A 25,411-nucleotide genomic window follows, 5' to 3' on the forward strand; every position below is an offset into this window, starting at 1 on the left:
GATAACAGGGTAGTGGGTAGAAAAGAGGAAAGCTGCAGCTGCAAGCAGAGGTCTTCAGTGGCTCTCTCAGTAAGTATCCCATCCACTTGCCTGTCCCTCTTTTGCACACACACACACACGCACAGGGAGTTGAGCAGTGGCAGACTGGGAAAGAAAATAAGTAAATAAAAGTGTCACAAGGGTAGACTCATTTGCACTTGGTCTCCTCTCATCTCTCTGCATATGTCTGCTGGTATGTAAAGATCATACAACCAAGAGACATAGCACTGACTTGGAAAATTTATACCACTGAGCATAAAAGTAAATGAAAAAGAAAATTGTAGGAAGGGCATGACTAAGGAAGAGAACAAAAGGAGATTAATTTTTTTCCTTTGTACATGAAGGTTTTGTTGGGACAATTTCATGGAAGCACATATTGCCAGTGCCACTGCAGGAGCAGCTCTGACTCAGAGAAAATAGACTGGATGGGAGCTTGCTTGTGCTGAGATCCCTCATGTTCTTGATCCTTACCTGCCTAAATCAGGGTTCCCCAAATGGCATCAGAGCCAGACAGAGGTGAGTCCAGCAGCAGAGTCCCAATATATGATGGCTTCAAACAAGAGATATCATCTTCATCTGCAAGCTCCCCTGATAAAACATGTCCAAACTACATCAGGGAGGGCAGGAAGAAGATATATATCAGCATAGTTTCAGCTGATTTTCCTGCAATTTTCCAGTTGTCCAGTAAGCTGCCACGTCCAGAGGAAACTCTTCCCCTCTGTGTAGTTTCACCATGTAACTGAAAAAGCAGCACCCAAGGATGAGATTGTTGGTCTGACTGCTGTGGCTTTGCCTGGCTGACCAGGGCTTCAGCCATGAGCTTCAGTTGGCATGTGTCAGCACCCACTCCTCATCCTCATACTGTACATAAGCATGGTCATTCCTGCAGCCCTGACAGCTTGTGATCTTCTTCTGGCTCCCATCAGACCCAGGCCTATTCCCAGAGTCACCATGAGTAGTGTAACACCATGCCCTGCAGGTGACAAAAGCTGGTCCTGCACTGGGCTAACCCCACCTTGCCCTATGCTCCCCATGACTTGTCCACGGTGCTGGGATAGGGTGGTGGTTGGGATTAGGGGAAACAGAGGCCACCAGTTTTGCTGGTGGGGTCGCCACAAGCTTGAATGCACATCCCTGCTCCTCCAGGGGCAGGTGGGGAGGATTTGGGACACCGTGGTGCTGGCTCTCCTGGCCTCCATGCCTAGCATAGGACCCATCCAGGACCACAGTCAAGTTCAGGGGTGGGATGAGGTCCAAATGTGGCCTGTGTCTTATGTGTGGAAATCTTTTTTAGAACATGCTGGAAATTTTTTTCCTAAGGCACTATATCCTCCAGGGCATCCTTTCCTCCTTCTCATTGCTAGTTTCTACACAAATGTAGGATCTTTGGTGCTTAGTCATTCCACTAGTCCTGCTGTTTATTGCCTCCGACGGGCATAATTCTCTGCTCAGGAGACCTTTGCGAGTTGCTGTGGAGGAGCTGTAGGCTGTTGTCATTCCATTTCCAGGGGGCAATAAACAGTAGCAGTCAAACTTCCATGGAGCAAAGACTGTGAGATTATTCAGTCTTAAAGAGAGGGAAGAAAAACAGATACATATTGCGTGTGTGCTCATTTGCACATCACACAAGGATGTGCAAATTCTTCTCAGAACAGAGTCTTGCTATGAGGTAGAATACATCCCCACTTAATTTTTGGCTGATGACTCAAATGAGGGAATTCTCTTGCCTGTGCCTCTGTTTTCCTATGTAAATCAAAGGACTTGTAGCTCTTCCTGTCTAGCTGAAGTGCTTTCAGAACCAGGTCAGGAAGGCAAGAAGTGTTTCCCAGGGTTAATGGCTGGTGGGTTTTTCCCTCCTCTTGAATGAGAGGAAGATCTAGAGAAACCACATTAGTCTTAAGATGGAAAGGGCTGGAATTAGAACCAGCCCATCATTGCAGTCACTTGCATCTGACCTGAGGGTTAAAAAGCCATCCCCAGAGAGAGCTAAAGCCTGTTAGAAAGGAAAGGCCCCTTCAACAGAAGGGAATTACTGCCTACATGCAGACACTGGCTCAGAAGCAAGTGATTTTGAGGGTTTACTTTTGGGGGCTGTGATTCTGTGGACTAGTCTAGTGGGACTAAGCCATTAAGAGTTGCATGACCCCAGGGACCAGAAGGGATTTCCAGCTCACCAGCAGCAAGGGTTCAGCCCACTGGGAAACCCAGTTGCTCAGCACCTTCATGGACTTGTTCAGCATCTGGCAGCATCTATCCCTAAAATGTTCCCCCACTTTAAAATGTAATTACAAAACCCTTTAACTACATAAACTTCTAAATCAATTATCTTGGCAAGCAAATGTGTATGGTTTTGAAATCTCCCTTTAATTAACATAAAGTCCAATAAAAGGAAGGTAGATCTAGGCCATCACATGGAGGTTAACAGTCTCTCACTTCACATACTCCCAAGGCCTGGGGAGAGTGCACCAATGCAATGCTCAAGCACAGTTTCAAATGCCACATGTATGATCAAGACCTCCCTTTCAGAATAAGGTTTTCATTCTGGTGTACTACTGGGGGACCCTCCTTGGGAATGCAGTGGGCAAAACATACTGTTTTCAGTGTTGTAAATCCATTAGCTTTTCCCACTTACTGCTCTTTTGTTTCTTTCTAGTTTCATTGCCAGCCACACTCCACCTCCAACAGCCCTGCCTTTAAATCCTATCTTATCCTCTTGTCTGTGTCTCATCTCTTCCTGATGGAGCCCTCAGTTCTTTTATTGATGGACACTGAGCTTGTCCTTTGTACAAAGGTGTGGGAAGAAGTTGCAAAGGAGAAAGATACTTGCCAGTGAAATATTTGTGCACTTATTAGCAAATTATTAGTTATAAGTTACTCTATTTCTTATGTGCACTGGAACATATTCAGTGTGTGTGTGAGAGAGAGAGAGAGGCAACACAACATCTTAATGGGCTGTGGGTCAGCCCAGTGTTTGGTACCTGACATTTCCAGGCAGATCTGGAAACCTACTGACTGCTCCTGTTGTGAAAATCATGTGGACCAGATGCATGTGGTGGGTGCTTCTTCATCACAGGGACAAACTAGGATGTCGTCCAACAATGTTCTTCATTGTGCCTTTGTCTGATCTCCAGTGTTCCTTTCCTTCTCAAGTTCCACTTTATGCAATAAGGGTCACTTAGGAGACACCTGAAGTGGTCTTCTCAGGTCTGGGCCTTGGCCTCTGCCAGCATGGAAAGTCACCTACTACGGATGAAACTAAGAAGATTATCTGGTTGTTAGTGACTTCACTGCCTGCATTGTATCTAGGCAGCATGTGTATATTTGCCTGCTGACCCAGAAACAAGCTGTTGTAGCTGAGGAAGTTATCTGGGCAGCCCAAGATGTTAAATCCTAAGACATGAATTTGTAAGAATTTGGAGAAACCACCACAGATGTTCAAGATATTTATGACACTGCAGCAGAATTGTAGCCCAAGAGGGATCTCAGCTCAGCAAAGGACTCACAAGATTCATCTCCTAGACATCGTGGCATGTTGTCATCACACATGACCCCTGTGTCTCATGTCTGGGTGCTAATGAGGACAGATATTCAGTCTTCCCATACAAAGATGGTCCTGTTTTCTTAAGCTGAGCATGGCAGTGTTGTGACACGGTATAATCACGGTGGTCTTAATGGGTACATCCTCAGTATTACTATGTCTGATAATGAATCCTGGTAGCTAAGCAAATGCCTGATGATACATTAGATTCTCTCAGTTCACCTTGATTTGGAAAGCATGGCATATCTCTCACGATCATCCCCTGATGGTCTTGTTCAGCAACATTGTTTTCTCTCTAAATCCCATGTCAGACAAGTGAGAGCTAGTTCTAGGACTGTTGCATGTCACTAAATCAACATTCATCTGAGAATGCAATTAGAAACTTGAAACAAATTTGACTTGACTCAGGAGAGTAGCGGAAATATTCAAGGGACTTGTGATTGTATACTTCCTCTTTTTAGAAAACATCTAAATTTCAGGTTCTTTTAGGTTTGGGATTTCATGACAATTACCGCATTCCTGGAGAGTTAAAATCACTCAGCACTTGGCTACATGCCTTCTGAAGATATCCTGAAATGCTCCATCTATTACAGCTGCTCTGTTCAAGTCACAGCTTTTTTTTTTTTTTTTTTTTTTTTTTTTGAATTGGCTGGGTTGGAAGGGACCTCAGAGATCATCAAGTCCAACCCTTGACCCACCGCTGCAGTTGCTAGACTATGGCACTAAGTGCCACATCCAGGCTCTTTTTAAATATCTCCAGGGACGGAGAATCCACTACTTCACTGGGCAGCCCATTCCAATGTCTGATCACCCTCTCTGTAAAGAAATTCTTTCTAATATTTAACCTAAACTTCCCCTGGCACAACTTAAAACCATGCCCTCTTGTCTTGTTGAAAGTCATCTGGGAAAAGAGACCAACCCCCACTTGGCTCCAACCTCCTTTCAGGGAGTTGTAGAGAGTGATGAGGTCTCCCCTGAGCCTCCTCTTCTTCAGGCTGAACAGCCCCAGCTCCCTCAGCCTCTCTTCATAGGGTCTGTGCTCGAGTCCTTTCACCAGCCTGGTTGCCCTGGTTGCCCTCCTTTGGACCTGCTCTGACTAGTCACCCAAGGGGATAAGGAATTCCTTTTGTAGGAATTAGTTAGCTCTATGTTTGGTGTTGTCTACTCTGAAGAGAAATGCTGTGCCTTTACAAGTTTAAATTTGAAATCCAGATCCTAAAGGAGGAAAGGTGGGGGCTGTCCCCAGCAGTTGTATGGTCCTTCTCACGTTCTCCTGCACAGTGACTCGCCTCAAAACTCAAAACATCCCTCTCTTCCCTTAGCAGAGGGTAAGCTGCCATAGAAGTAGAAAAACTTGCTCTGTATCAACTCAACTGGCAGATCATGATCCTTGGAGGAAAAGGGCAAATAGAAATTCAGTCCATGCTTGGGGAGAAACCAATAGCACAGGGACTCCCTGTGTGCAGAGTACCATGCTTTTTGTTCCAGCAGCAGAGAAACTAAGGCACACCACGCCAGAAATTATTTCTGATTTCCTTTGAGAAGATAATTCCAATTAATACATGGATTATTTCTTGGTGCTTGGAGTATGCAGAACCCCCATCTGCTGAGCCCAGCTTCCCAGCAGCATCATCCTTTGCATCAACTGCCCAGAGAGAAAGAAAGACCGAAGAAAATGTGACAGAGCTCCCTCCAGCCCCTGGCTGTGTCTGCCCACAAGCTCCGTCAACAGAGTTATGGTAATTACATTACTTGTGATTTATTTAATATCTCCATCCAGGAAAAAGAACCAGGAAGTCTGGCTGTGACAAGCAATCAGAGGGTTCTCAGCTGATGAGCAGCTCCCCATCACTGAGAGAGCAGTAGGAACCTTCGATGGATTGGATTTAAGTAATGGTTTGCCAGAGGGATGGGGCCCACGCCACGGCAGTCAGAGCTCCTCTGCACCATTAAGGAGCTGTAAGTGGAGCAGGAGGCACAGTGCAGCTATTGACCGTGTAGGTGGGCATGAAAATGGGTTTAGGTAACTGTTTACTTCCTGAGAGATGGAAAACACAAAGGGATATTTCTTTGGCAGCTTTCTGTCTCTCTGATCTTGGCTGCCCACATCAGCATTTATATTGTCTGTCTCTCACATACTCAAGCACAGTGACCAGCTTGCTGTGTCCATGTTGCTGGGCTACAGTCCATGCAAATCTTTCCTGCTTGCATTTGCCCTCTCACTATCTCTGCCATTTTTAAAATATCTGAATTAACAATATTAAAAATATATATATATTTCTGATAGGATTTTATATCAGACCACCACATAGGCAGATCAAGTATTGCTACAGCTCTAGCCACACTCTTTCTTCCTTCCTCTACCCCCCCTGCGGGTGAATGGGAGGCACATAAGCAGCACTACTTTTTTCCTCCTCGTCAAGGTAGTAGCTAAGGGCTAATGGACCCATACTGCTCTAGAAGACCAGAGTTGAAATATCTGCCATGAGACTGACCTTCATCCTGACACCTGAATCCATCCTGATGCAGGATCTATAAGAAACAGGCATGCAGGTCTGGACTGAGCTGCCTGCACATGTCCCCTTCAGATTTCCTAGCTCAGATGTAACCAGCAAAGAGGAACTAGGTGCCTCCCATATGTTTCCTCCCTATGTTAACCTCATGACTATTAGTGGGCTCAAGAAGCAAAGCATCAAAACTCCCAGAGTCAGATTCTTCTGCTGAAGGAGAAGATGCTGCTCATTATTTGCTGCACATTACTTCATGTGGGGCAAAGTTAGGAGGGTTGCACTGGCCTCCTGACAGCCCCCTGCTCTCACTGCAGTCACACCAAAGTGCCTTGGCCCAGCTCTTTCCAGTGTGACCACTTTAAGCAAAGCACTTTGATCCATACCAAGGGGGCTGAATGCAGTATCCAAGTGTGAAAACATTGGCTGCTGTCCCATTTACAAAAAAAAGACTAATAGTACTTACCTCTGGGAACCATATGGAGCACCTCCAATTTATTAATTGTTTTATTTATTTTGTCACACTTATCAGCCATTCAACTCTCTGGGCACAGAGCCTACACATTAAAACCCAGAGTATAATACAAAGATATCCTCTACCCTGAGCATACACTTTCTGTAAAACCAGGCATGGGCGGGAAGAAGAATGAGAGATGCATTACACAAGCAAATGATGACAACAATATATTTTTCTTCAATTCTGCTATTGATGGAACCATTCTAAAAATGTTGGTGACACCAAGACAAGAAGATGAGGGCAATAAAAAGCAGGTGTGTGGAAAGCCATGATGGAGCATGGGCACAGATACTCAGCTGCCAGCCAGCCTGTCTGATGTTCAGGAAGTCCCATAATGCTTTTTACATTATTATTTCTCTAATGATCCCACTAGAGATGTGGAATTCTGAGGAGCCTTAAATGTGTTGTAAAGAGTCACAATGGCAAATCTTCTCAGCTTTTCTAAGAAATGTCAGGCTGCAGTGATGAATGTTTCAGCTTTAGAGCATCTCGATGTGTAATTTATTTGCTGGGAATTAATTGCATGTGCTGGTTTCATTTTCTTATGGAGAACAATCAGTTTTTGCTCCCATTTTAATTAGGTAACACCATAGATTCCTTTGTTATCATGGCACAGTGGTTTATGCACATCACATCTAATTCTAAGGTAGACAATTTCAAATCATTGTCAAGGGGCCAGCGCAACTTTTGAGTGACATTAGATTATCTGTCAGCTGCAGCTTCTGGGTCACTGCCAGTGAAGATTTCATGCATAAGATCAGCTAGAGAACCCACAGTGGGCATTGGTGTATGAGGAGGAGTTCGAGAAAGCCCTATGGAGAAACCGAATTAAGGAGCCTGGAATTTCTATGGAATTGGCATGATGTCAGAGACAGGCCCAATTCTATGTCAGCAGAAGGTGCATTCCATCTGGCAGGTGTTCACTGGTCCCTAAGCTATGACAATGCACTGACATTAGACAGATTGCTTCAACTAGAAGCCTTTTGGATCATCTGTATTGTTAATACTTTTGGTCCACATCAAATCCAGCAGCTTTGTCAGTTGTTCTAGCTGGGATGGCAAAGACAAAGTTCCAGTGGAGAACAAATTTTTCCCTTGTATTCAGGGACTAGGTGGGGCTGGATAGAAAGACATAGGACAATGTGGAGAAAGCCACGTCTGCTGAGGTTGGCAGATAAAAGCTAATGGACTCTAGCAGATTGCACTTAAAATTTTCAAAGAGGCTGAGGAGATGTAAAAATACCAGCTTAGGCTGCCATTGGTTACTTTGGGAAAATCTCTAATTAAGCAATAGTTTTCAGTCATATTTACCCTTCCCTGGGCTACAAGAAATATATTCCTACTGAAATATATGCTACTGAAACAAAACAAATCTATCAGTGTGCAAATGCTGCTGGAGTGAAATGGAAAAATATTGATTATCATAGCTGTTAAACCATTAAATCCTGTGCAACTAATTAATCTGCAAGGGAAAAGTTTGTTAGTGGGATCTTTGCTTCCTGCTGGGAACCTATAAAGCAGGCACCACTGCCCGAGAAATCCCCAAACACGCGATCGATCTCCACTTGCCACTGAAAGTTTCTTTATTTCGCAGGTTCCCGCAACGGCCGGTGGGATGTGAAAACCACCCTGAAAACGCCCCGCAGCGCAGAGATTTCGCCATCCGAGGGCCGCGGAGCCTGGCTGCCTGCTGGCAGCTCTGAGACGGCGGGGCCGACCCTGCGGTGCCCGTGCTGGGCCGGGCCGGCGGCGGGACTCCCGGGGCTGCTCGGACGGGAAGGAATCGAGCCGGCGGCGGGACCCCCGGGGCTGCCCGGGACGGCGGGGTCCGGGGTGAGGGTGCGGAGCCGCCCGGAGCCGCCGCGCCCCCGCCCACGCCCGGCGGAGCTGTCCGCCGCTCGTGGTGCTGAATCCGCAGCGACCGCCCAGCCCCTTCCCCCGCCCCTCCTCCCTTCCTCCCCGGCCTGGGCTCCTGCAGGCAGCCGGCAGCCCCGGGGCATCAAAGCCTGGGGAGGGCCTCGTTTCTCCCTCTCATTTCCCCCTCCCGCCACCTCACCCCGCCTTTTTTCTTCTTCTTTTTTTTTTTTTTTTTTTTTTTTTTTTTAAGCCGCGGGGAGGAGAGGAGCGCGGCCACGTTACACCCCTCCCTTCCTTGCAAATCCCCGCTTGCACTGCAAACAATCTGCCTTCCCCATTGCATCCAAGGGAGATAGCAACAGCAACATCATCACGGCAAGCCGGATGGGAGAGCGGAGAGGAGGCTGCTGCTGCTCCTGCTCCTGCTGCTGCTGCTGAGGGAGAACGGCGCACACGCACGCACCAGCTCGGTGTTGTCAAAGCAGTAAGAGCCGCACGAAAAATAAGCCATGCTGCCCCGTGTGTCTGGCGCATTGTGCTCCATCCCAGCCTTTTAGGAGGAAGAAGAAAATTATCTGCTCCGATTTTTTTTTTCCTTGCCAGCGAGAGTGCGACAGACTTGCGATGGTTGAATGTCAATGCCTGTGAGAGAGAACAACAGTCAGAGGAGGAGGAGGACAGAAGGGGAGGAAAATGAAGGTGGGGACGGTGGTGGAGAGAAAGAAGGAGCCTCGTCCAATGCATCAAAAGGAGGTCCCTGCAATTGCCGATAGAGCCCCGGCTGCCTCGCCATCCACAATGGTCTGTACAAGCTGCCAATGCGTTTGATGACGTTCCTGTTTTGTGAAAGGAGGAAAGGAAACGTGACCATGTAAGATCCACGTTTCCCCGGTCAATTACATGCGAAGAATAGATCCGATTTCGACGTGGGTTTTTTTTTTTGTTTTTGTTTTGCTTTTTTCTTTTTGGTTTTTTTGGGTTTTTTTGTTTCTTTTTTTTTTTCTGGTCCAGGATGGTAACAGCTTAGTGAATAATACAGCCGCCTTTCCTCACCAATTTCCCTCTAATTTTTTTTGGTGTGGTCCAGACAGCTGCTGGAATAGAGAAGGTCAGAATATATAAATATATAAAAAATATACATGATATATTATATATATATTATATATATAATGTATTTATCTCAGTACATCTGGGATTAAGCGCATTGAATGCTAATTATTTCTTTCAGGACTTTTAATATTTACAATGAAATCTTTTAAAGGCAACCGTAAAATCTGAAGTCACCTGGGAGTACAGTGTTGGAAACGTAGGGTGTTTTCCCACAATGTGAAGGTCTTTTTCTCAAAGAGGCAATTTTGATAATAACGACAGCTACCAATTTTGCATTTTGATAGCCCGACTGGCTGCTATTTTGTCTGAGTGCACACTGGGTCTCGTGTGATCGGGTTTTATTTTTTAGTTGAAAAATTATTAACAAATAGAAGAAAAAGGAAAATTACTTGAGATGCCAAATACTGTCGAGAGAACCATATTCTCCCTCCTCCCCACACCCACCGACGACGTGGACCCTTCTTTTTTACAGGCTTAGGAGTTGCAAGAGCCGATCGGGGGCTTTCTGACGAGCCCGCCCCGGACCCCGGACCCTCAGGCGTGGGAGATTTATTTCCTCCTCCCACTGATTTCTAAACAAACTTGTGGTAGGGGGGAGGTGGGGGGAAGAGGAGTTGGCAAGAATCCTCCGGGACCGCAATTTTTTTTTTTTTTTTTTTTGGGAGGGGGGCGGGGGTGTTTGGTTTTTTTATTTTTATTTTTATTGTCATCCTCGGCGGATCTCATCTGGCTGCCGGGGGTTGCACCCCCTCTCTCTCCGGCTCTGCTTTTGTCCTTTCCCCGCCGGCCAGGGCAGCCTCCCACCCACCCACCCACCCACACACACACCCCGCCAGGCACTGAGGCCGCAGCAGAGCCCCCCCTGGCCGCGGGGCTCCCGGCTCCTGTCCTTTTCTTTCCCACCCCGTCCCCCCCTGCCAAGGAAAGGCACATGTTAATACCACCCGGCGCGGGCATTTTCTTCTACTGCTGCTGCGGGCTCCTCCGTCCGAGACAGATGTTGCGAAACCAAGGCCTCCTCAAGTGCCGCTGCCGCATGCTCTTCAATGACCTGAAGGTCTTCCTCCTGCGGAGACCCCCCGCGCCGCCGCCGCCCTCCCCGCCGCCGCCGCTCCCCATGCCCGGCGGCGCAGAGGCGGCGGCGGGGGCCGCACCGCCCGGGGGGCGCGGGCCCGGCTGGCGGGCGGCGGCGGCGGGAGGCGGCGGCGGAGCGGGCAGCCCGGCCGCCGAGGAGTGGGACAGCCCCGCTGGGGAGCCGCCCGCCTCCCTGCCCAGCAGCACCTCCTCGGATGACTTCGGCAAGGGCAAGGCCGAGGACCGCTACTCGCTGGGCAGCAGCGTCGACAGCGGCATCCGCACCCCTCTCTGCAGGATCTGCTTCCAGGGGCCCGAGCAGGTGAGACCGCGCACGGCGCTGGGGCGGGGGGGTGGCTGCCGGGCTCGCTCTATGGCAGCCCTGCTCCAGCGTGCAGGACCTGGGGCCTGCTGCTCGCAGGGGTTTCCCTGGTACCTGGAACAGGACCCCAAGCCCAAGGGGGCTCGTGGTCTCTACCTAGATTTTGCTCGGCGGCTTTTCTCAGGGATGTGTGGGGTGGATGGAGGCCTGCTCCATCCCTCTCTGCTGCTCATCAGCCTTGCCCAGAACACCTGTGCCCAGCTTCCGTGGCATGGCAGGGACTGCTGGGCTCCTGCATGGAGCAGTGTATCTCGGCGTGAGGGCTTTGTGTTGCCTCACGGGTATCCAGTTGTGATGATCCCTTAAGTGATGCAAAGAATGTATCTAATGTGCTGTTTGCTTTTAAAAATACAACTTCAGTCTGTATAAACACGTGGCAGGAGGCAGCCCCACCTCATCAGTGGTTCCCAGGGGACAGCTAAGTAGGAGCTCTGCAGATTTGCCATTGCTGCCATGCTCCCGGTTGCACTACCTGGAGGAGGAAGACTACTGGTTACTATTGTACGTGCTGAAGTTCCAGTATTGAGATGCTCCTTGATATGGACTGAGGTTGGGCCAGTGAAGTTTTCCTCCACCACACAGGAGAATGAGAGAAATGCAGCCTCACTAGAACATAAGGTGCCACCCTGGGGCATTATGCTCCCCATTTAATGACAATTAAAAGCAGTTCACGTATTTTCAGGCTGGCAACTTCCTCACAATAATATACACAGCAACATTTGTACATAAAGAGACAAGGAAGGCTGCACACCTTTATTGTGGGATCAAGCCCAGATGTGCAGATAACCTTTATTCCCCAGGATATTCCTGTTAGCTGTGAGAATAAGGTATCCTTGGACATAAGGCTTGCAAGGTTCGACCTGGCTGATACCCACTTTCATCTGAGGCACAGATCTTGGCATGTAGAGTGCTATGTTAAAATCCTGAGCAAAACAGGTTTTGCTCTGTTTTTTCTTTCCCCTTCGTAGACCTGTGTGATTTCCTAAGGAAGGGCAGTGCTCACCTGAGAGTGAGCACAGGCACACAACATGCTGGTTGTCTGTAGTGCAGTGATCACACCTCCCCTTGTGTCTGTCCAAGGATGGTGGTGATGGGGACAGGGAGGTGGGGAACATATTCTCATTCTTCTTTAGGAGAAGCAAAACCTGCCACCAGCTAATTTGAATATCCACAGCCCAGCTGCGTATGTCAGACCAAGGGTCCCATAGACCAGAGCTCAGTGTTCAATGGACTGTAGCCTTCTCTAATGGTTTGTGCAGCTGACTGATAGCTGTGAGACACAATTTTCAGCACAGGCTTTTAGATGGGGGTGGGTAAAATAATTCTTTCTTTGGAGATGCTTTATGCCTTCCTCAGTTGACTGTCTCCTCCCTGTCTCTTCTGAAAGTTGGAACCCGTGCAACTCCCTGCCTGGGAATTTGCATTATTCCACATTTCTAGTACTCTTCCCTGGCTTGCTGTTCTGCCTGGGTCCACGAGATGTAGTGCCTGCAAGATTGACTTATGTGTTGGAGCAAATAGAGCCTAAGCAGAATTAAAATAGAGGTAACTCGCTTCCTTGGAGAACATTAGTGCTCAAAAATAATTGGATGCTAATTTTCACACTGAAAACCTGTGTATGTTGCATTGTAAAAGTGAGACTATTTGCTGACCATCTGCCAGCCTACCTGAGTGAGAAGCTGAGCAGACGTGACTGACATCTAATAGAGTTTCACCAGGATTCCTCTTTTTTAGCTTCTCACAGTTTCTGACCAATATAATAAGACACTTACAGCTGGATTCTGTCACTCATCCTTGAGCAGTCCCTTATTCTGCAAATATTTTTTTCTTCAGCAGCATGGCTTGAGGAGTATCTGAAACCCTTTGCCCTGCAGCAGCTGGGAAGCACAAGTCATTATGGAGGCCCATATCCTGGGGCTTTAATGTGTGGCCAGATCCTGACACAGTTTTCTACAAGTAAAGTTCAGAATAACTGACAGCTGAATCAGTGCAGCTGATATCAAGACCTCCAGTCTATTTGGCCCTTTTATCAATAAAACTCCAGTAGAGCTGAATCCCAAATTCATTGTTCTTTTTTATTATGGCAGTTTCTAGTGGTTCAGCCTTTATTTCGCCTTCACTTTCCAACTCAACAGCTGAGCAAGAACCCATAGTGTTTTGGAGCCTCACAACTATAAAAGTCATAGATTCACATTCTTCTATACTACCCTTGCCAAGATCATCATGAAAATTTATCCACTTGGAAACAAAATATAATTGCTAGTTCTTTGCTGTGCAGATTAATAACAATGACAGATATAAACAGTGTTTTATTTACCTGTCAAAAACATCTGAAACAGCTGCAGTTGTGGGCAAATCTGCAGGGCTGCATCACAGTACCAAGAACAAAAGCCTTCATTATAAATTGACTGCTAGGCGTTATAAGCTTATTTACCCAGATAAAATGATGAGTCTCCAAAAGATGTTTTAATCCTGGGGGTTTTCTTTGTGGTTTTGTTTGGGTTTTTGTTGTTGTTGTTGTTGGTTTTTTGGTGTTGTTTTTTTCAATGCAACAGCCAAAAAGGTTGCTTTACTAATCTGGCTTTGCATGTAGGTTCTATATAATACTTAATGCAAAACAAAATTGGTAGGGATTTTCACTTTAAATTTATGATTACCCAACACGCATGCTACTTCAGGCTACCAAATTGCTTATATCTTAAGCTCCTCATGTTTGTTTGTGGCTCTTATGGGTAAACTGATTCCCTCATTTTAAAATGTGCTGAGGACCATAGGAAGGAGTAAAGCTCATTACTGTAAAACTGTTCAGATCCTTGCATGTTACTCAGGAGAAACCAGTGATGCAGACAAGAAAGAATAGATCTGATGGCATGGTGACCACAGCATCTGGGCTCCCATTTTGAGGGCATGAAGAGCAAGCTCTGCTCAGGTCTTGCAGTTGAAAAAGGCAACTGCTTTTATGGGGAATGAGGGCTTAACATCATAAAAGCTGATGGGCTGAACTGCAAGCTTGGCAATGGCATTGCCTTTTAGGGGGTTGCTTGGCTTTTTCAAAGATTTCACTGAGTTAGCGTCCTGCACCGTTGTGTCAGCTAATTCTGAGACCTTGGATTGAATGGCAGAGCTCTGGGGAGAAAGTGCAAAAGAAAGATGCTGGAGTATTTTCTGCTGTTTTGGTTAATGCTCAGTGTTTGCAGAATTTTTGTCTGCTTTCCTGGATCTCTGACAGTGTTCCACAAGAGAAAGAAACTAAGATGAGCTCTGCTCTCACAAATGTTTCACAGTGCTTGGTATGGATCCAAGTTGAAGGCAAGTCATGGAAAGTAGCAGGAAAAGACATGGGTGAAGAGCCCTTTTGCATCAGCAGATAAACTCTCTGCCCGTGTCACAAGCAGTTAGCAGTATGGTGGAGCTTAGGAGTTTAGAGTTGGTGCTAGCTGTGCTGAAAATAAATACAAAATAATTCTTGAATGAAGCAGATCATATGGAAATCACTGTGTCTCAAGGATTGCTTGTTAGGTTTTCAGTCAGAACATGCATACATCTTTTCTTACTTGCCAGTTTCTCTCGGCATTTATGTATTTCTGTGTTGTGAGGAAGAAAACTATAAAGATGGAGATTTGAAAAATCAGTGCAGACAGGATTGGCTAGCTAAGGAGGATCAGAGAGCATACTGTGGACTCTTTTGCCTGTAGGCTGCTAGCTTGGACTTAGCTTGGTATTCAACAGAAATGTTTGTATATAGACTATTCTTCCTGCTAAAGTCCCCTCCAGACTTCAGAGATAGCAACTCATTCATATGAGAATATGAAGATCTGCAAGGAATTTGGAAGAGAAGACAACTTATAATGGATATTAGGACATGCATTTCCATGTGATATTTCATTATGCTGTGGAGCTCCTTGTTGCAGGACATTAGGAGGGCAAAGAACTTGACTAGTTTAATGAAGGATTGCAAAGCCACATGGTTTTTAAGGGTATCTGAAGTCATCACAGTTAATACTTTTAAATGCAATATTCACACTTCAGGTCTGAAGCCAATCTAGGGATCAGGGTAACACCAAAGAGAAGCAGAGCCCTAGGGCTACTCTCCAGCCCCACAATTCACCAGACTCTTGTGTCTGGCTGGTGAGATCAGGCTCTCCAGGTACCTATCTGGAATTCATCAGCATGCAAGCACCTGCCCATGCTCAGGACCTATCTAGAGCTCAAGTGGCCCTAAATTACTCAGTCTGGATTAACACTCCAGTCCTGAGAGCCCTGGGAATGGTCAGTGCCATCAAATGGGTGGTGATTAGCACATGTTGTTTGTAATAACAATCTAGAATCTCAACCCCTTTCTTGTTACAAATACAGAAACAGGCAAAAGCCATCATTAGCTTAGTGGTAGTGTCTGCAGAAAAGCATGAACTAAACCAGGAAATATTGCCACTCTGGAGATTGGTCTCTCAGCAGCACAGTGGAGTGGAAGAAATCTCTTGGATGCTTGATTTCTGATTTACAATGTTGTAAAATAAAGCAGCATCAGTACTTATTTTCTAGAGTGAGACAAAGAAGAAAAGAGGTAGCCTGTGACAGAATTCAGGGCAAGAGTGTGATAATGAATGAGTGGAAGAGGAAACAACTGCTTGACCAGCATCACAAGCACATCCAAAGCCAGGAAAACCTGGGAAAGGGGATGCTGGTGTTTTGTTCCAACTTGGTAGACCATCAGGACACTATTTTCAAACACATCGAATCACATAGTGACCATGCAGGCTTCCCACCCATGCCCTTTTAGTAAGTGTGTTCCCCCAGGATTCATTTTCTTGGTGTTGGAAGGAGAATCATTCATTTGAAAGCATCCAGTCCTGCTAGCACTGAAGACTAAGAAATGCTGAGATTCAGCCCTTTAGATTTCAACCTGTCTGTTGTAATTTTTGACAGAAAGAAAGGGAAAATGCTTCCTGTGACATTCTGTCCACCTCTCAGCCTTCCCATCTGTGAATGTTAACACCTCTGTAGCCAACTCTGTTGTTTCATCTGTCCCAGGATCAAATCTATACTATAAAGACAGAACATTTTGGCTTCAGTAAAAGCTGTGCTTGAGCCATCAATTGAATGGAGCCTTTGATGCCATTTATTTTAGGTTTAGATTCTGTTGCCACAGAGTTGATTGGCAAAGCTCCCATTAACTTCAACAGTGGAAGGGTAGGCATCCAGTAGCAGGGACTTGACCCTTGTATTTCAATAATATTATGCACACTGGGTTTTCTATAAATAATAGTGGAGGCCACTAATCCCATTGACTTTTAATTGCTCCAGGAGACAGGGGTTTCACCTCTGTGCCACTGAAACTATGATGCCTGACCTGTTTATTTCAGTGCCACCAGCTAGCCTGAGGAGCTGTTTTTATTTTCTTTCACTTTTCCTCATATAAAAGGCTTCATGAAGGACCTTTTCTGCATTTTTGTCACTGTTTCTTAAATACACATTTCAGACCATGATTAACAGTGGCTTGTGTCAGTTAGTGACTGAACACACAGTGCAGGAGCATGTAGCTCCATTGTTTGCATCTGCAGAGTCACTGGTACTGCCACAAAGGCAGCACTTGCTCCTGGGAGGGCTCAGTTTGTTCAAGCCTGAACTGCATTCAGGTTGTCTTTCAAGCAAAAATTCATTCCCAGTGAGGGCCTTCTCCGTGGAAGGCTTTTGCTCACATTGGTATTTTTCTATTCAAGGCTGGCCACAGTAGTGCCAAACATCTGTGACACTGTGTGTCTGTCCTCTGTACCTGCCATGTGTGTTCATCACTTCTAGGACTGGAGTAAGATTATAAGAAAGACTATAATAATTATTGGTCCATATCTGTGGCCACCCTGTCCCTTTTATCAGCTGGTTGCTAAAGGAATAAGGCCGTGTGGCAGTGTTAGCTGTTGGAGTTTATGCCCTCTTCTAAACCTGCTGGCCAACTTCAGCCGGATTTGGCAGAAAGTGGAGAGCTGAAAAATATTAAATTCCTGCAAGTTCCCTGAAAACTAGCTAGGTAAAAAAGAGGAAACCTAGAAACATCCTGTTGTGGGAGAAACTGTAGCGTTGGCTGCGCTACACTCTGTAAAATCAACGCAAGACAGAGCTTCAGCTGGAGCAAAAGCTTTTACAGGAATGTGTATCTCTTTAGGAAAAAAAAAAAAAAAAAAAACCAACACAACATGATATGGTTTCCATGGGAAACCAGGCTCAAATAATACTCACAGAAGAGCTTGTTAACTTTTTATCTTTCTTTTCCTTTGTTAATCAGGGTTACTTGCCTAAAATGAATTGCTTGATGCTGAAGACTTTCTTAGCTTCCTCCATCTTTTCACAACCAACCTTTTATCCATTTTTGATTTATCACTGGCTACAGTAGCACAGATTACACTGTTGGCAGTGGAGAGAGATAAGTGATGCCTTTCTTCTGGTGAGGAAAAAACCAGCAAGACCTGGAAACCTATGTAGATAATAAATGGGCTGCCCCTCTGTGAAAAGTAATGAGATAAGACACAACGTTGGAGGGCAGACTAGTTCCAGTGACAGGACCCAGATCCTGATATCCTTACAGATCTTTTCTTCTGTCATGTCATTTCACTTTTTTTTTTCTTTTTTCTCTTTTCTCTTTTCTCTTTTTTCTTCTTTCTTTTTTCTCTTTTCTCTTTTTCTTTCTTTCTTTCTTTCTTTCTTTCTTGCTTGCTTGCTTTCTTGCTTGCTTTCTTGCTTGCTTGCTTGCTTGCTTGCTTGCTTGCTTTCTTGCTTTCTTGCTTTCTTTTCTGTGAGGACAACCAGACATTGGAATGGTGCCCCAGGGGAAGTGGTGGATTCCTCCACTTTGGAAAGTTTTAAGTCTCAGCTCTAAAGGGTGTTGTGACATCTCACATAAACAATAATAATAATTGAAGGGTTGGACCAGATGATCCTTGAGGTCCCTTCCAACCTGACATTCTATAATTCTATGATTCTTTACTCTCTTTGGTGGTATTCTCTCATCTCCTCTTCCTTATCTTCATCTTGGCCAAAGTCAATTGGCACATCAGATCTTGGTCTCACCCATCCTTTCTGGCTCTGCTCTGCACAGCTTCTCCTGTAGCCTGTTGTACCACCTTATCCAAACACCCTCTGTTTGCAGCTTAAGCACCAGTGGCATCACTCACAACAGTTGCACCAGTTAAACCTGCTTCCCTGGGTGGGAGTGAGGGAAAGGATAATACAGTATGGGACAATTATAAGCAAAAAAATATTTTATATGTTGTTTTATTCTTTCCTGCATCTGATGACTTGTGTTTGTTGGAGAAACCAGGCTGTGGTTGGGGAAAAAATGTGTAAACTCCATGGAGGTAAGGTTAGTTTGATCTTGAACAGATTCCTGAGAAAATTTTGTCTTCTCTGTAGAATAACTTCGTAGGGAACTTGCGTTATGGTTTGAGAACAAGACTCTCAGCCATACTTCTTACCATGGAGTCACAGATACTCTAGGCTGGCAAGTCCTCGTACAAAACAGCTTTGCAGAACAGGAGAGAGAAAATGAACTTGATATTCCACTGGCTTGGAAGGCCAAAGTCTTTGTTGTGACCCATTATGCTGTTCTGCAATTAGCAGAAGTTTACTGAGTGTTTCTTGAATGACATTGTGGTTATGTTTAAGGTAAGACTGTGAGGTCACATTTACTATGCCAAAAATGTGTCATTAGCTAACAGATCCATGTAAGAAGCACCGTAAAAGTTTGTAGTGCATTGAGCATTTGGAGGTATTTCCACTTTCCAGACAGAGACAGTCCCATAGCTGCAGCCTCTGTGAAGTCATTCCTGTGACTACATCATAACCTCTGGCACTGGGTTGATGTAGCATCCCTTATTCATGCACTAATCATGCCCAAGCACTGGGCAATGCTCAGGTCTCAAGAGATCATTTGCTCCACTCTTTCAAAATCCTGGCAGAGGGTGATCTAACCAGTTCTAAAGGCTGACTGTGGCTGGAGATTTCATCTCTCCTGCTGCAGCCCATTTCTTCTTGTCCTGCCCATTAGAAGGACAACAGATTATTTTTACAGATCATTTTTTCCAAGCAGTAAGTAACTGAAGGTATTATCAGGTAGTTGCATGTAAATACAGCAAAAATTCATGTTCTGAGGACTTTACAAATTCAAGTGACAACTGAAGCCATGACACACCCTGTTCTTCTCTAGGCCAAACAATCCAAATTCTACCTTTGCTTTTATGAAATGTCTTGTAGACCTCTAATCATCCTTGGTGTTATCCACTGGAATCTCACCAAATGGTCCATATTTTGCTTTAAATGCATTGGCTAAAGTTGGAAACAATTCTTCAGCTGAGTCCTCGTCAGTGCTGAGCAGGGCAGAAAGGTTTTGAAACCTGTTTAAGAGATACCAGATGCTATCCATTCCAGGGCAGTGTTCACCCTCTTTATTTATTTATTTACTTATGGAACAGCAGAAGATTATTGATTTTTACTCAGATCCTGATCCCATATAGTTTCCATGCCCTTCAGAACTGTTTCCTGGCCAGTCTTCCTTCATACTGGCTCAGTGCTGTTGGCATTACTGTGTTGGTGAAAGAACTGTACTTGGCCCTGCTTAGTTACATCCTTTTTTCTCCAGTCCCCTCTGCAGTAGCAGCCCTTTCCAGGTGGGCTTGCAGATGCAGTAAGCATTAATGCTGTTGAATTTGTCATTGGTCTTCTGCCTTGACTCCCGAGGAGGGCTGGGAGGAAAATGCTGGAGGAGCATCTCTGCTTTTCTCTAAAGATCCCTTGGCTGCCAGCAGTAAAACTTAAGGCTGGTGCAGGAGATCAGTGGACAACATGCAGATTAATATAATCAGAGTGTTGCTGTTTATTGAGAGTAGCAGTAGCTCTTTTATACACGTTCAGGCTGATAGCATAATATAAGCATATTGCTGATTGGTACAACACATTTTTCATATGCCACAGGGCACTATCTAACTGGTTAAATGCAACTGTTTATGCGCTACGTGACGCTTTCCCCTCCTGTTATTCTTTTCTGCTGCCAACCTCCTCATCTTTTGTACATAGCTGATCTTTTAATAACCTTGCAGCTGGGCCTCAAGGCCCTGGCTAATGGTAGGTAGTCAGGATTGCTCACATGTCCATTTTCTTCCAAAAACTCTCCAACAGGGTGGGTCCAGTCCTGTCACGGCTCACGTATAACCATCTGGAGAAGGAGAGAATGGATCCTTGTTACTTCAGATGTCTGGTCTCTGTCCCCAAATGGAGCCACCCTCAGCGAGGCATAATATGACCTGGACTGATAAAGGCCAGTCCTGCCTGAAATGTTGCCCCCACCACCCATTTCTCTCCTGCTTCTCCAATCACTTTATCATTGATGGAGTGGCTCGTATTTCTTCCATAATTCCCTAATGGGGTCCCACAAAGCTCCCTTCTCCTCATCCTTCCCATCTTTCTCCAGCTCATCCACTTCCTCCATTATGGCAGCTCTGCAGTCTTGCTTTACTCCAGTCCAACCCCAGATCTCCTTCTATCTCCCAGACATCTGCTACTGAATGCTCTGACATCAGTTTAAGTTTCTTGTATCCAGCATTTCCTCCATGTCCATTTTTTTCTGCCATCTTGCTAGCACTGCCACTTGGGGCATTAAACATACCCTCAGCCTGAGTTTCTTTCCTCTCACTTCCCAGATGTGTAGTCATGTTGTGCCCACATCTTTGTTTGCTTTCTTTTGGGTTGAAGAGACGCTTGCTCAGATTCTCATTTCTTCGCTTCATTTCTGTGATCCCTTCTCCTCCACTTTGTCAGCACAGACATCACCTGCTTCAGTTAAGTCAAAACCCAGATGTGAACATAATTTTCTTTGACTGTTTTTTTGATGGAAGAAATGTCTCCCCTGAGAACTCCAGTCTCATCAATGATCCCTGCCTTTAGATCCTCTCTAGTTTCTACTCCAGTCCTTGGTCTTTGGGAAAGCCAGGAAGACCCTGTGGTCTGGTGAAGATATAACACGTAGCTTTGGCATGCAGGAATCCTGCTGACACTTCACCCCCATCACATCATCACCTACCCTGGCAATTTAGGCAGTGAACTAAAGCTCAAAGGATGGTTTGAACTTTCTGCAAGTATAGGGCCATGGGCTAAACCTGCCTCTCCAAACACACCAGCACTTATGGTTGTATCAGGTCATCTTCTCAGCCTGTCTGGTGTGCTGTATGACCTTTCCCTGTCTGATGAATGAATCACTTTCCCTTTCCTTTTCTCCTTCCTAAGCACACTGGGACCTGTCAGAATTCAAGGTGCTGGAGAAGTGCAAGCAGATTATTATCCCATTCCAAGAGATATTAAAAGAACATTAAGATGGATCAGATGAGCATTCAAGAAAAGTAGGTAATAATAAAAGACTATATGAGAGAGAAATAGCAGTTAAGTAGTTAAAGAGGGCATTTGCACAAGAGGCTGAAGTTAAGTTATAGGTGCTTCTGGCCTCTAGACCATTCTTTATTTTAATACTGTGTTAACCTTTAAAGGATGTCAGTATGTCAAACATTGCACCAAGAAGTGAAGCAAAGGCTTTTCTTGCCCTAAAGAGTTCACATTTTAGGACATAAAAACCCCAACATTTCCTTAACATTGAGAGGTGAATTCTTACAATATTTAGGGCCAGAGGGGGCTATTGGGCTACACTAGTCTGAACCTCTCTATAATAGTAGCAAAATAAGTTTGCTCAATGAAATTCCTGCTTGAAGGTTAATAGCTGTGCTGGACTGGAGAAGAAATACTACATCTTGATTTTAAAATTTCCAACAATGGGAAACTGTTGCAGTGCCTGAGGAGAAAATCTGAGGAAACAGAGAACTGAAACTGCCTTTACATATGAACTTTTGTCTTTTCTGTCACAGAAAGGACCATGTACTGTGTGCATCCTTAGAAACCAGATACAGAAACCTTTGGGCAGGATGGCAGGAAAGATTTCCCTCATGGAAAAAGTTCTGTGTTTGAAGGCAGTTTTATTCCACATCAGATTAAAAGCAAGAAAGTTTCAGTCTGGGAAAACATGCTTGAGACTCAGCTAGTTACAAAAAAACCAGTTCATAGCCTTCTTTGACATATGAAAGCAGAAGTGCTGTCACCTACATTTAACCCACATTTGGAAAATTTTCTTCATGGGCAGGATGGCTATATCATTGCTAAGAAAAACGTTTCTACAGCCCCCATTGCTTTCAGGGAGGATCCTACATAAAATCCATCTTGCTAAGCTTCCATGGCCTGGCCCAGCTGCCATTGGCTTTCTCTCTTCCTGCCATTATGAGTTTATTTCCTGCCCTTCTTGTAGATATGCAAAAATCTGTAGGAAAGCCACTGGACTTCCCATCCTGCAGCTATTAAAGAGATTTCTCCTCTTTTTCTTGCCAGAAAAGAGTTTCATATCTTTGTTGGTGTGCTCAGGCATATGATCCAAATGTCAGGACAAGGTGGTGATTCTGGGTGTTATATCTCAGGTCAACCAAAGTCATACAAGCCTTCAGTAATTTAGGATTCAGGGATCTCTGGAAGTCAGCTTGTCCAAACCACTACTCAAGTAGATCTGACTAGATCAGGTTGCTCCAGATCTTGTCCAGCTAAGAGCTATATATCTCCAAGGATGGTTATTCCATTCCCCTGGTCCAATATTTGACCTCCTTTATGGTGATGTGCTTTTTTCTTTCTGATTTCTAATCAGAATTTTTTGTGTTCCAAATTGTGTCTGTTTCCTCTTGTCTTATAACCATACACCTCTGAGAAGAGTCTGGCTATGTTTGCTGTACCTTTCCATGAGGTGGCTGAAGACAGCAGTAAGATTTCCCCATAGCCTTTACAGCAGTTTTAAGAAGAGCTGTACAAAAGATAGGATTAAATATCTGCTGTAGCTCCTCAGGGTGGATTTGAACAGGGGCTGAGATTTTTGTAGTGGTAGCCAGGTAAATACCAAGGGGAATAGCCACCCAGTCATAAATTTGAGAATGAGAACAAACATCACTAATAGTATCAAAGGCTCAGATATTTCAGTTTGTCATAGCTGAGACACTTCTTGACCCAATAATCACTAAACCTCCTATTTTGTTATTTCAAATCTGAGTCTTACAGTAATACTGATTGTAGAAAAGTTGGACTGAGCCAGAACATTTTTGTTTAAATTGAACAGAAGGATAAGAAAAGGGACATCTGTAACTAAGACTTTAAATTTGCAAAATCAGATTTAGAAAAATTAGAAATCTTTAAAAATGTGCAATATAGCAGAAACTTACTATGCGTTGTCAAATGACTACCCAGACAGCCTTAGTCTCTATAGCAAATAAAAGCATTCTGTTACAATTGCTGCTTTCTGGAAGCTCACAGTAATTTTCCTTTCTACAGGCTATTTTTGTTTTCTGCCTTCAATTGATTTGTCTGGAAAACCATTCAAAACCTGTTGCAAGATGTATTTTAACAAAAATGAAAAGTATTCTTTTCTCTCTTTCTAGTTTGCTAGACAACAGTACTTAGGCATTTAAGTTCTGTTTATAAGACCATGAGATACACTCAGTGACATTTAAACTTTGCCAAAGCCTGCCACCTTTCATTAGTGAAGGCTGCAGAATTCTTAAGCTTTTATGAGTTGCATGAAAACATGGCCATGTGAGGCATACCCCCCACATGGGTTTGTGATGCCACGAAGGAGAGCTGTCATAAGAGATACACCCTTATTAGACATCGAAGAATCCACTTTACTTCCAAATACAAATCAGGGAAAACTGTATTTTGTTTGGCTCCATTTCTCTGAGAGTTTCTGGGTTTGATTTTGGGTTTGTTCTCCATTCTGCTTAAATTAAAAGGCAAGAAAAAGATCCATCTGCTAGCAGAGGCTGAGCTGAGCAAGTTTGAATGCATTACTAAATATTTCAGAAAATTACACATTTATGAAAACTGAGAAACCACATAGTAAAAGTTTTAGAGTCTTCTCCAGAGGTCACAGTCCAGAATTTGGTACTTCAGTCAGCTTTTCCAAGGGCACTTCTCAATAGAGCAGTCACACCCAGGCAAATGATGGCATCTTCCTCCAGGGAGATCATGGAGCTGCCTAAGATGGTCTGAAAGCCTGAGCCTGCATCTTGGGTAGTTAGCTGATGGCAGCACCTCTTCCCCAAGCCTGCAAAACACAGTGTGTCACTCTCTATCTATGGCAAACCCAACTGGAGAGCCAGGTGATCCAGGGAGCAATTGTAGACCAGTTGGATGGGCGTGCATTTTGGAAAGAGTGTCTGAAATAATTCAGTGGAACTTAACAAGAAGAGGAACTTGCATCAGGGGCGGCCAAAATGCATCCGTCAGGGGGGAAGTGAACTAAGCTGCTGGGACTCCACAAAAGTTGTTGTTGTCATGGTAAGGCAAGGGGGATGCAGAGATAGTTACAGGCTTATGGGTTTCTACAGAGCAGTCCAAGAGGCTCCACATCAGAGATTATTTGCAAACACAAGGCGTACAAATGTGTGTGTGCATGTAACTGAGCTGCTCTGTGTGTGTTTGGGAGGATCGGAAACATACAGGGAGAATGTTACAACCTCCTCTGGAGCTGGCAGGAGGTTTGCTACCATAGCATGGCTCTGTTTTCTGTTTGGGTTGGATCCAGTTATTTTTCCCTGCAATGGATGTGTGGAGGCCACCGAGATTGGGTTTCTTAGATGAAACAGAAAGTGCAGGGGAGTGATCTTGGGTGAGCAGAATCTGGAAAACACGTGCTCAGCATCTCTGATCAGCACAAGGTTGTGTTGCACTTGGTGGAGTGTTACTCATTCACTCCTTTGAGCAATCCCAGTGCTGCCAAAAGATCCCAGTGACATTTATCCCCTCCTTGCTGCTTTGCATCACTCCTGGTTCTGCCCTTCCTTGCTTGTGTAACCTCCTTCCATAGGATTTATAACTTCATTCTTCTCTGGGTGATGTCTCTCAAAGAAGCCAGGGGAATGTAACTCCATGAAATAATTTTCTGCCCCTAAGTGCTGGGAACTGAGCCCTCCCAGGCTACAGGGGAGGTTTTTGCCTTCTCTAACTACATCCTGAATCTTCCCAGTTTTTCAGCATGCTCTGCTTTTCGGCCTGATTAGGCTATTTGTTCTGTTGTATTTCAGAGATTAGGAGCTGTGCTTAGGCACAAGAGAGTATGTTCTCTATGTATCCTGTAAAATAAGAGAAAATTTGCTCAGGCAGAAATGAAACAACCTGGAATTCAAAACTCACTTCCACGGACAGCTGTTTTGCATTTTCATACACTTAGCAGCCATCAGCACTGGCCAAGGTCTCTACCCCTAGGTAAATGCCCCTAAGGCCCTTAGCAATTTGTATGCTAGAGACAAAAAAAGGCTGTACAAAGA

The 25,411-nt window shown here is 44.9% G+C and overlaps 1 protein-coding gene across 2 annotated transcripts in view; it reads left to right on the forward strand.

Moving 5' to 3' along the window:
- The first annotated feature begins 10,267 nt into the window (after positions 1-10,267).
- The window catches only part of MARCHF4 (membrane associated ring-CH-type finger 4), a 100,892-nt gene continuing 85,748 nt past the window's right edge, over positions 10,268-25,411 (forward strand). For both annotated transcript variants that reach the window (XM_071747764.1, XM_071747766.1), the window contains exon 1: positions 10,268-10,964. In XM_071747764.1, coding sequence (XP_071603865.1) covers positions 10,500-10,964 — 465 coding nt within the window. In that variant the 5' untranslated portion in view covers positions 10,268-10,499. The remainder of the gene's footprint in view (positions 10,965-25,411) is intronic.

Source organism: Heliangelus exortis, chromosome 6, assembly GCF_036169615.1.
Source record: "Heliangelus exortis chromosome 6, bHelExo1.hap1, whole genome shotgun sequence".
NCBI lineage: Eukaryota > Metazoa > Chordata > Aves > Apodiformes > Trochilidae > Heliangelus > Heliangelus exortis.